Source organism: Oncorhynchus mykiss, chromosome 5 (assembly GCF_013265735.2).
Source record: "Oncorhynchus mykiss isolate Arlee chromosome 5, USDA_OmykA_1.1, whole genome shotgun sequence".
In the NCBI taxonomy this organism is placed as follows: Eukaryota; Metazoa; Chordata; class Actinopteri; order Salmoniformes; family Salmonidae; genus Oncorhynchus; species Oncorhynchus mykiss.
In genome coordinates this window covers 6,503,102-6,515,629 of record NC_048569.1, presented here as the reverse complement: position 1 = coordinate 6,515,629, position 12,528 = coordinate 6,503,102, and the positions used below count along the sequence as shown (strand labels likewise).

The 12,528-nt window shown below is 40.8% G+C and overlaps 2 protein-coding genes across 7 annotated transcripts in view; one reads left to right on the top strand and one right to left on the bottom strand.

Annotated features, from left to right (window-relative positions):
* Positions 1-12,528, bottom strand: part of LOC110523126 (cyclin-I) — a 67,093-nt gene that overhangs the window by 39,865 nt on the left and 14,700 nt on the right. For 2 of the 6 annotated variants that reach the window (XM_036976671.1, XM_036976666.1), the window contains exon 1: positions 1,528-1,801. The exons of the other annotated variants lie outside the window; for them this stretch is intronic. The gene's annotated coding sequence lies outside the window, so the exon portion shown is untranslated. Of the gene's footprint in view, positions 1-1,527; positions 1,802-12,528 lie in introns of those variants that run through there. 6 annotated transcript variants of the gene reach the window in all.
* On the top strand, positions 5,613-10,249 carry LOC110523127 (cyclin-G2). The gene is made up of 8 exons (XM_021601542.2): positions 5,613-5,746; positions 6,513-6,653; positions 6,831-6,971; positions 7,175-7,422; positions 7,695-7,773; positions 7,869-7,967; positions 8,335-8,537; positions 9,200-10,249. The coding sequence occupies exons 2-8, from the start codon at positions 6,549-6,551 to the stop codon at positions 9,300-9,302; spliced, it is 978 nt and encodes a 325-aa protein (XP_021457217.2). The 5' UTR covers positions 5,613-5,746; positions 6,513-6,548; the 3' UTR covers positions 9,303-10,249.

Sequence of the window (12,528 nt, the reverse complement as noted above, 5' to 3'; positions counted from 1 at the left end):
ACAAGGATAAACCCCGATTACAAAAAAGTTTCAAGACAAAGTTTTCTACTTCTAAAAGTCATGGAAGGATGAAACGATTCACTGAGTTTTCATAGGCTACTGTTTGTTATATTACACAAAGACAAACCCAGTTGGTCAGATGACCATTTCTCTGGATGATGCAAAAGCACACATTGTGCAGTCTAGCTTCGCACTGAAGACTGGCAGAAAAAAAAAGACCACATTTTTAATGCTTTGTGTTGTTGTTTAAATGTTGACACATTTAAAAAGACACTTTGTGGAACAAGGTAGTGCTTCAAAGATAAAATCTTTCCCTCAGTTGCATACTACAGTGTTCTCTCAGTCTGTGCTATGCCCCCTTCCCACAACCTGTTATCCACCTTCTGGTATCTTTCAATACCCATGCTAATAAGAGAGATATAGATTAGATTAATAGATAGATTAATAGATAAATACGATAGATATATATATCCACTGTGAAATGTCCATGTTGATCCTCTTGGTTGTCTCGGTCCTCTTGATCCATCCACCCGTCTTCTTTGTTAGTCAAGCCTGACCCCTTCATCACGTAGTTTTTTCCTGTATTCTAATTTAATATGACTGAAAATGCAGAATTTTCTGCCGGGCCCCTTCTAATAGGTTATAACAGACTCATTAGAACTTTGACCACACGCCTTCTAGATAGACTACATGCCCTCTATCAAATCACAACTGGAATTTTTCCTCAAAACAAAAAAGGTTGTAAAAGTATGCTAGACATTTATAGAATAAATCACACCTAGTTTGATGTTTCTTTGACAGTGAATTAGTTATTGATTTATACAGCTTTAAAATTGCATTTCAAAGATTTTATGTATTTCCATCAGATCTGATTTTTTTTTTAAAGGTTAAAGTATGCTAAACATTTATAGAATAAACCATATCTATTTTTATGTTTCTGTAACAATCAATTCATTGGTTATTGATTTTTTACCATTTTAAAATGGATTTCGGCCAATGTCTGTTGAATGTCCGATGAATGTCCGAATATAAAATCAACTTAACCTTGGCTATTCATTGTCCGAAATAGTTTAACACTCATCTTTAGTGACAACAGTGATGAGGCATTATCTCGTCTCGAGAATTTAGCATGCCAGAAGCGTTAGTTTGTTTTCTATATAACTAGTAAACTGACATATCTAACAATCTTTCACCCGTATAGTAAGACGTATGACCATCTAGGCTAATATTACGGTGCACAACATCAACTCGATTACACTAGCTAGTTATGCTAACGTTTGTAAGCCAGTTACAGTAGCTGACGTATTAGCTAGTTAGCAAGCTACCGACCTAACGAGAACAGCAACGAACACTAGCCGATTGTAAACGTTAGCTAGCTAATACAACAACGTTTCATTAATAGGCAACGTCCATTATCCAATATATCGTTTTAGTGAATACATGGAAGTTACGGCTAGAAAGAGCTAGCTATTTTATATACACACACACAACTATTTTACGCTAGTTAGCTAGCTATGATTAGCTTACCTCCTCTGCAAAGCTGTGGGAATCACAGTTTGACTTGGAAATCATCCGGTCCATTAAATTGAGGTAAAACAAGAGAGGTAAATAGAGTCTTGAGTTACTCCATCTTCGATTCCATGTTGTGTTTTATTTCGGGGAGAAATTGGGGGTCTGCCAAATGAAATGTATATAATAAAAAAAAATTGAACGGAATAGACATAGGTCTAACACATCCGAAAAGGACTGTGGACTCTTGAGAAAGGGAAATCGCCCCCTCCACTCACGAGCCTGCTTCTTCTTCGATGAGGTTAAAAAGCGGTTGGCATCCAATAAATGTTGCATTACCGCCACCTACTAGACTGGAATTGATTGAATATAATAAATAAAACAAAATAAATAAAATATATATAATAAATAAAACAAAATACCCTACCATCTAACACTACACTCACACAAAATAATACATAAGTAAATAAATAAATACTCCAGTATTTAAATCAATTTAGTCCTACTTTCAGGCCCACAGCCTGAAAGGATGCGACACCACGTAATGCTTCTTACGTCAAGTCTCGCACACCCAAATTCCTCTCTTCAGCTGCCACCACAACCTCTATTTTCTGCGATATACATTCCATCCCTGCAGTACAGTTGATAACCATTGATATAAATGCCAAAAATCCAATATATCACTTGTTGGCCTATCCATCTGTACAGGTACAGATCTACTACTCACACCACTCCTCTCAGGATACCTCCCGCTTGACCCATCTTCCTCTACTTTCTTCACTGCCTCAGCATATGACAACTTCTGTACTCCTCTAACCCTGGAAACCTGAACCTGCCTCTCTCGCAAGGAACATTTCTGATCCCCAGCCCCACAAACAAGTATCACAAGACCACTTCTGGTAACCCTCACCGATTCCACAGTACCCAACTCTGTTTTCACCCACCCTGAAACCACAAATGGATCAGCCAAAAGGCAAGGGTCCACTTTTTCCCAAAACTATCACTCCAACTGTCACAGACTCATCTTTATCCTGACCCTCAGTGCCTCGGGCTCCGAGAGCTTCACCACACCTACCACCTCCGATACTTCGTCCTCATTCATTTTCATTTCTTCTCTTATTTTCAACTCACTCTGCTTACATTTTTTTACCATTCTTCTTTAACAAACCATCTATTTTTTGCCCCATTTTTTAACCGATTCAAGCTCACTCTCTTCCTCCCCCTCTCTAAGACCTCCTCTGCCTCTCTTTTCCCCCTATATTCCTCCTCCGTATTCCAAGTGTAAGTCTCCTTCTCCGGACATACATCTTGGTTCTTGCCTTTTCAAGGGACGCGAATTTAACCGTCTGTCACAATCTCCGTACAATCAGCACGAACCCCTTGTGACGTAGCGCTCAACAGTGCACCCCACTAAAGCAGCTGCTTCACCTTTGCCTTTTCAATAGCTACGCAACGCTTTACCATTTCAATAGATACGCAACGCTTTACCATTTCAATAGATACGCAACGCTTTACCATTTCAATAGCTACGCAACGCTTTACCATTTCAATAGCTACGCAACGCTTTACCATTTCAATAGCTACGCAACGCTTTACCATTTCAATAGCTACGCAACGCTTTACCATTTCAATAGCTACGCAACGCTTTTCCATTTCAATTCGCTTCCAGCCTGTCGCCCACTCTTCTTTTTATTGCAGGAGGCAACTGGATTATAATATATATATCCATTATATTTTGTGATACAAAATGAGAAAAAAGGGGAAAAACTAAAAACAAATAACTAATACAAAAAAATATATTTAAAAAAAACTCATTAAAAACCCACTATGCCAATGGCCTGGGAGGACGGGACACCACCATTCAATACACCCTATAAAAAAAAGTGCTATATAAATAAAGCTGTATAACTCTTCTGAAGTCAAATCTCGTATACTCCAGAGGGCCCCTCAAGTGGCGCAGCGGTCTAAGGCACTGCATCTCAGTGCTAGAGGCGTCACTACAGACCCTGGTTGGATTCCAGGCTGTATCACATCCGGCCGTGATTGGGAGTCCCATAGGGCGGAGCACAATTGGCCCAGCGTCGTCCGGATTAGTGTTTGGCCGGGGTAGGCCGCCATTGAAAACGTGAATTTGTTCTTAACTGACTTGCCCAGTTAAATACAAATATATATAATTCTCTGCAGCTGCCACCACATCTATTTTCTGTGACTTATGTTACATTTCTGCGTTACAGTTGATAACCATTGCTATGAATAAAGCCAACCTCACTGAAGCATATCACTCGTTGGCCTATCCATCTGTGATGACACAGATCTACTACTCACATGGATCCCTCACCCTTGATCCCTCACCCTCCTCTACTTTCTTCACTGCCCCAGCATACGACACCTTCTGGACTACTCTGACTCTAGCCACCTCAACCTGCGTCTCTCGCACAGGACAGTTCCGATCACCAGCAACATGGGCACCCCTACAGTTGACAAACAACTTTATCCTCCGAAACTACACAATCCTATGTCCCATTGCCCTCCTGCACAATTCCCACATCTTCAAATCTCCCTCCTACACACTGCTGCAATATGACCATAAAATGTGGCACCTGAAACACTGCAGTGGATTTGGCACAAAAGCTGCTCTAACAGGATAACTAACATGAATTTGTCAGGTAAAGACCGACTCAAAAAGGCCTGTTAGTGACTGAAGTTTCACCGCCGGGTCTGCATCGTGCCAAACGGCGGGCGTCACAAACACCAGGAATCTTAAACTTCAATTGCTTCACCTCTACAACAACCGCTACCCCAGACATACCTCCTTTAAAAATGGTGCCCAGATCCTAAGAGCAAAGCAAGAAACAGATCTTGACCCGCCCACTCTCATACAGCTAGTGTTGAAAATTAATATTGTATCAATATTTGGGATACATTTTCTACTTTACTGATATATTATGGTTACTTACAAAGACATGATAGATTTCAGTTATGACATCACATTTGCCCCCCCCCCCCCATTGTATTCTGTGTGGTAGGAATAGTTTTCTATTGGGAATGAATCCTACCATAATATGTTATGTAATATGTTTAGTTTACCCTTGGCCAGCCACAACGACTGATGACAAATATTTGTATAAATAAACCACTGTGATAATTCTATGGATAGGACACAGACACAGATTGTGGCCTGCAGGAAGTCTAGTGGTTAGAGCGTTGGGCCAGTAACCGAAAGGTTGCTGAATCAAATCCCAGAGGTGACAAGGTAAAAAAAATTATAATAATGTAATTCTGCCCCCGAGGAAGGCAGTTCCCACAGACGCCGAAGACATGGATGTCGATTAAGGCAGCCCCCCCCACCTCACCTGTCTGATTCAGAGGGGTTGGGTTAAATGTGTAAGGCACATTTCAGTTGTACAACTGACTCTAGGTTTCCCCCTTTCCCTAATATACAAATAAAATACATGGTGTACTTGTGCTTTCTTCTTGACAATAATCATAAAGCTGGAAAATGATTTACTGCTAATGCATGTATTCCTCTTTCCCTTGAATGATTGAATTTGATTTATTAAACCAGGTTATTGTGTGATGTGCAGGAACAGAAATAAATGTCCAATTTATCTTGGCCAGGTCGCAGTTGTAAAAGATAACTTGTTCTCAACTAGCTTACATGAAAAAAAAAAAAAAATGAATAAAAAATTGTCTTGACTATAACAGTATTCTTTCTGATAAATTCACCTAGTCAGCGCTGAACCAATGTCTAAATACTCTGTTGACAATCTGAGTTAATTATTTCAAATCACTCGTCAGTAAACGAGTTTGTCCAGGCATCCAATAGAACTGAAGAATTTTGGGCGGACTATTTGAACGGGCAAAAGAATGAGAAAGATGATTGGCCGGTGGAATTGTCAGTATCGAGCTGGTCTAGAACACAGCATACTAAACTCTCTTTTTTTTTAAACCATAAGAAACGTTTAATAAAACGTTAAATAATACAGCATTGATTTGTGTAGGACTATCAACTCTTGAATTGAATAATTAAAAGCAATACTTTATAGTAGTAAAGCCACAAAAGAAGGCAGACCTTTCTCGATAAATCAAGCCAAGTACGTGATTGGCTACCGTGGCATTGACGTCAGTTTCTGGGTGCGGAAACTCTCAACAACAAAAAGAAAGACTAGAGACAGTAAAGAGGAACAAACAGAAGAGGTTAGGACCGTAGAAAATGTCGATATAACTAACATTACAGGTAATTATATACAGTTTTCACATTGCAGATGCAAGGAAATTGAATAAATGGAAGTAATTGTGAATATTACTGGGTGTTGTAAAATTATTTTATTATCCATTACAGTAAAAAACAAATAGCTTCCTGGAGGATTAACGTAACATTTTTTATATCAAGCTTATGATTTTAAAACTATACTAATCTGTTTGGTCTTGCCTTTCATGCTCATCGAGGAAATTGGCATCTTACTTCGACTAATCTTTATTTACCGTTTGCAAGTTAACGTTACAGTATCGTGTCTTTATTTATCGTCTAACGTTGACTCGCACAGCTCTTCGCTCAACCATTATTTTTTTTACTCAAACAAATTGGCTTTTAAATCACCAGCCTGGTAGTCAAACCGTTTTTAAATCAGACACATTTGATGTGGAGTTAACGTCAAGTTCAATGAAAAAAAAAATCGCAACTAATTGCCAGCTAAGGCACTGCTTCCTAGACAAGAACAAGACTCCGACCCCCTTCCCGTCGACGATTTAAAGCACAGCTAATGGATTCAAGCTTGTTTTTGATGTAAATGTCTGGAGTATCTCACGAAATTTGTGATCATGTTTACGATTTTACACTGAGAAATACACAATTAGATTCGTTTTGTGTTCTGATTAAGTAGGCGTTAACCTAAGAAATCTGACACCGAATCCCAGCTGAGGCAAACCTTGACCGGGTGAACAAATGTAGGGCGGACAAATATTTACTAACATCACGCCCCGTCTTGTTTTTTTTTTTACAGAGAAAGACATTCAGATTGCTGTAACCGAGTCCAGACATGGAAACTGTGAAACTTATGAGGGAGTTGATAGCCAATTTTGAACAGGAGAGGAATTATCTTCCGAAGGAAACAGGACTCCGCTTAATCGAATCGACTGGAGAGGTAGTCTGCAGTACAGTAGCTAAATATAAATGTTGTTCACATGATCGATATGAATCCCTAAACATAAAACAAATTAGTCCATAAACGCCTTACACTAATACACATTGTAAATGCCTAAAATCTTACTGTTGCATACTGTAAGGAAATAATATTTTATCTTGATCTTATTAATTACAGAATGACAGCAGGGGAATATCAGCTAAATGTAGGGACACCAAAGTGGAGGACCTCTGGAGCCTGACTAGTTTCTTTGGGTACAGTACACAGACTTTCGTTCTGGCAGTCAACCTGTTGGATCGATTCCTGGCCATGATGAAGGTAAGATGAAAACCCAATCATGAGCACATTTTTTTAGTAATTTCAACATACTCTACAGCTAATTAGCAACATAAGGTTGACATGTGTTCTACATTTCTTTTGATGACAAAGAGATAATGTCCTTAGACAAATTGCTGTGAGTAATAATAGCCTGTCCCTATTTCCACTAATTCCAAGCTTTTGTGCGTCTCCCTCCTCTTCAGGTCCAACCCAAACATCTAGCTTGCGTCGGCATCAGCTGCCTCCACATCGCAGCCAAAGCAGTCGAAGAGTGTAACTTGTCTTCCACCAATGAGCTTATTCGTATCAGCCAGTGCAAGTTTACGGTCTCGGACCTCACTCGCATGGAGAAGATCGTTTCAGAGAAACTCAACTTCCAACTCAAAACCATCACAGCCTTAACGTTTTTGCACCTATACCACGGAATCACAAGCGCCCATACCTCAGACCTGTAAGAACCCATTATAAAAAATTACAATTCACCGAGCAATCAACCCCATTTGGAAGATTGTAATAGTGTGACATAATTAACTTGGACAACTAGACATGTACTTATTATAGTCCTGACTGGAAGTAGGACGATGGTTCTAACTATTCTCACTGGACATGATCAAATAACACATGGGCGTCCATTCCACCATAACAAATTAAATTATGTAACAGAGCCCTGACACCTTGTTTTCACACCCTGATTGGTTCTAATATGTAATTTAACCTTTACAGGAAGGAGGCCCTGAATCTCGACATACTAGAGGTCCAGCTCAAAGCCTGTCTCTGCCGGATCGCGTTCTCCAAAGCTAAAGTAACGATTTACCCCAGAGAGTCCATGAAGATGTTACATGTTTCAGACCTCTTGGCAGCTGCAGTCTAATTTGATGCATTTTTCTTCTCTTCCAGCCGTCAGTCTTGGCCCTGTCACTCCTCACTCAGGAGATCGAAGCCATGCAGTCTGTTGATATGTTAGAAATAGCACATCATGTTCAAAGACATCTCAAGGTAAACACATTATACACTCGTTAGAACATCCTTGAAGCTTTATCACATAGCATGGATGTAATCCTTTGTTTTAAAACAGCAGTAACCCGGTGTTAACTGTCAAATTCGTACACAAAAGAAACCTATTTTTCCCCCTGGAACCATCTCTGAATATTGTATGCCCTACAACCCTAGTCCAAAAGGTTTCATATGACAACTGGCACGGTTATGGAAAGACATTAAAAGTCCCTTTCACATTCCCCGGCCTCATGTTCCCGGCCGCTATCCTTTTACAACGCCTGGGATCCATCCCAAAAAGGTTTCTGCTGACCCAGTCTATTATGTAACCCGGTGTCCAATGTTATGAAGCCCTGGTCGTCTTTTACAGATCACCGACGTTGAGCTGCTACACTGGAAGGGACTAGTGGCCAAGTGTATGTCCGACTACTCTTCTCCCGAATGTAGCAAACCCAACAATAAAAAGCTTGTCTGGATCGTGTCGAGAAGGACAGCTCAGAATCTTCACACCAGCTACTACAGCGTCCCTGAACTGCCAACCATTCCCGAGGACTGCTGGGATCAGGGTGAAAGGTATACACAGGAATATATATATAGTCTGTAGAGAAAGAGAAACATGCGTATATAAAAACATTCTACCATATGTACATTTATGTTAGAAGGCAGTCAAACAAGTCTACTATACGACAACGGGGAAGTAGTATGGAAAATCCCCTGAATAACAGAAGTAGGGAAATCTCCAGCCACACACACACATTTAAGCCCCACATTTAAGCCCCGCCCTCTCCAGTGCTTTGTTCAGAGGTTGACCACTCCTACTGTCTGGTTTCAGTTGTTATATTATTCCCATGACTTGTATGGTATTGGGGGGGGGGGGGGGGGGTTCCATACCATCAGCCACGTCATAGGCTAACTGGTTGCGTCAGTTAGCCTATCAGAAGAGGCCCATCCTCGTCCTGCTCTCGTATCACTAACTAACCCACATACTTAATGTCTGAGTGTTGTAAGTGACTTCTGTCATATGTCCTACTCCTACCTAGCAACAATAGTTCCCATAACAGCTCAACCACAACATTACACAACCAGCTAAAGCTCCACATAAAAGACTTGGGATGGGTCTTGTAGTCAAACAATTAATAAAAAAGGATGAAATTACATTGGATAACTGCAAACAGGATAAAAGACGAACTAAGGAATATTGTGAATTTTAACTGTTTTTCTTCTTGTTTTTCCAGTGAAGACTCATGTGAAGACATGAGTTCGGGGGAGGAGAGCCTGAGCAGTTCCCTGGGCTCTGACGCGGAGGGGCCTTACTTCCCTCTAAACTTCCTCTGCTAAAAACCCCACAACAAATACCTCCTAGACCAAAGCCCTCTTGAGGGAGCCACTGTGCCTGGGTTACATAACCACCTCTTCTATTGCAGGGTCATGCTCATTTAATTCAAAACGTAGCTAAAAGTTTTACAACAGTTAAACAAGCGGTCATTGGGCACGTTCAGGCTTGTCCCTCCCTGTGACGGTCTATTTTGTTCATAGTGAATACGAACCAGAAAATAGCTTCTCTATATACCGTAGTAAATGTTTGTTAGCCTTCTATAGGGGCTACCAGTGTGGCTTATTACAGAAAACCAATCAATATACAGCGTATTTTAAGCTAACAACAAAACATACAGAAATGTGAGTTTGCACAATCCTGAAGACAGGCAGCTAAATGAAATTTCTGTAGTGTGGAGCATGTTTGGATTTGTCTCACATTCCAGCCACTATATATCTGTCCCAAATGGCACCCTCTATAGCGCACTACTTTTGACCAGAGCCCTGTGTGTCCTGGTCAGAAGTAGTGCACTAGAAAGGGAAATAAGGTGCCATTTGGTGAAAACACTTCTCTGAAGTGGCTGGATTTGTCTCGCATTAACCTGGTTAAAAACTTACTTAGGCCAGTTTCTGTATAACGAGTTGTGTTGACTGGTGGCCAGGCTAGTTAGCGCTAAACTGTAAAAGCCAAAGTCTGTTTCTCTTATTCCTATTAGAGAGTGTGTGTGACTATGATCTTGTTAAACTTCAAATGTGCCAATTTGTTGGCTGTAGGTTCTTAAATTATTTGGATTGTATGTATGTGAGAAAGATAATGTATATATGATGTCATGAATGTACAAAACCGTTTAAAAAAAATGTAAATTTGTAAAAAAATGTACAAAAAAAAAGCATTGTGAATAGTACCTTTGTAGATATAAACTTATTTTTGCCTGTGAGCTATGACAACATTAAAATACTTTTGAAATCACTTTAGTCTTCTCTTAATGTTGCCCATCAGAAATAGTACATTACGTTTATGATTTCGTTAGGTTACACCTGTATTGGCCTCGTCTATATGAAGTGACTGGCAAAAAGGACGCCCTGGGGCAATACAATTTGACAAAATTAAAACGATGCTTTAGAATTTCCAAGAAACCTCTTGAAACTGAAGCCAATTCACACTTCAGTTCTGGCACATGACCTCAGTTGGTCAACCAAACCATTCTGCTTCAGTCAGAGAAAACAATTTTGAACACAAGATGAAAAATAAGATTAATTTAGTGAAGCTAGCTCTTGATTTCTAGACTATCCCAGAAATCTCCCAATAGACATCAGTCCTGGCACAAAAAACCCCACATGAAATCACTCACTCAAACCAAAAGCTAAAGGGAACTTGCCATAGTCTCATCCATCATCTGGTTTGAAAAGGAACCGTTTTGAGGTGAGGCTGCATCCATCAATACTGAGGTCAGAGACCCATGCCAGACTTCTTCCGTTTAGGTTGTGAGGACATTAGGAAGGATAGCTCCTCTGTGAGGCAGAGATGGAGGAGAGCTGAGAGGACTATAGCTGCTGTCATTGAAGCCTCCACAGGTTCCTGAGATCCCCCCCCAAAATAATCCCAAGGCCTCTTCTAGGCTGCCACCACCATCCTCAAAATGACCGCTGAGGTTAGAGACCAAACCTTCCGTTGTCAAGGGCGATAGACTACTAACGGTGTAGGGTTTGGAACTAGTTAACTGCTTGTGTAATGTAGTGGGCTGGGAGAGGCAACTACTGGCCTGCTTGTTGGGTATAGTTAGCTGGGAACTTCTGGGGGGGGGGGGGGGGGGGGGGGGGGTTGTGAACTACCAGAGCCATCTCCTACCGGGCTGGTAGTGGGCTGGGGGAGGAAACTACTGGCCTGCTTGTTGGGTATAGTTAGCTGGGTAGTATGATAGGTGTTGTTTTACAGGGTCAGCCATAGTAGTGCGATAGGTGTTGTTTTACAGGGTCAGTCATAGTAGTACGATAGGTGTTGTTTTAAAGGGTCAGTCATAGTAGTACGATAGGTGTTGTTTTACAGGGTCAGTCATAGTAGTACGATAGGTGTTGTTTTACAGGGTCAGTCATAGTAGTACGATAGGTGTTGTTTTAAAGGGTCAGTCATAGTAGTACGATAGGTGTTGTTTTACAGGGTCGGTCATAGTAGTACGTTAGGTGTTGTTTTACAGGGTCAGTCATAGTAGTATGATAGGTGTTGTTTTACAGGGTCAGTCATAGTAGTATGATAGGTGTTGTTTTACAGGGTCAGTCATAGTAGTATGATAGGTGTTGTTTTACAGGGTCAGTCATAGTAGTATGATAGGTGTTGTTTTACAGGGTCAGTCATAGTAGTATGATAGGTGTTGTTTTACAGGGTCAGTCATAGTAGTATGATAGGTGTTGTTTTACAGGGTCAGTCATAGTAGTACAGCGCCCCGGAGCACATTAGGGTTAGGGTTATGCGACTTGCTCAAGGGCAGATCGACATATTTAACATAACATCCTTTGGGACAAGTGAACCGTAACATCCCATAAACAGACATAATTTGGGAACAATGTGTTGCTTCCAGCCTCTCGTCTGTAAGGTGCATTTTTCCACATTTTTTTACGTTAAAGCCTTATTCTAAAATGTCTTAATCATTACCTAGTCAATCTATGCACAAAACCCCATTAACGACAAACTGAAAACAGGGGTAGAAACTTAGCAAATTTATACAAAATGAAAAACAGAAGTACCGTATTTACGTTAGTATTCAGACCCTTTGCTATGAGATTTGAAATTGTGCATCCTGTTTCCCATTGATCATCCTTGAGATGTTTCTCCAACTTGATTGGAGTCCATCTGTGGTAAATTCAATTGATTGGACGTGATTTGGAAAGGCACACACCTATCTATATAAAGGTCCCAACGTTGACAGTGCATGTCAGAGCAAAAACCAAGCCATGAGGTCGAAGGAATTGTCCGTAGAGCTCCGATACAGGATTGTGTCGAGGCACAGACCTGGGGAAGAGTACCAAAACATTCTGCAGCATTGAAGGTCCCCAAAGAACACAGTGGCGTCTGTCATTCTAAAATGGAAGCTCTGACCGAGCTCCGGAGTTCCTCTGTGGTGATGGGAGAACCTTCCAGAAGGACAGCCATCTATGCAGCCCTCCACCAATCAGGCCTTTATGGTAAAGTGGCCAGACAAAAGCCACTCCTCAGTAAAAGGCACATGACAGCCTGCTTGGATTTTGCCAAAAG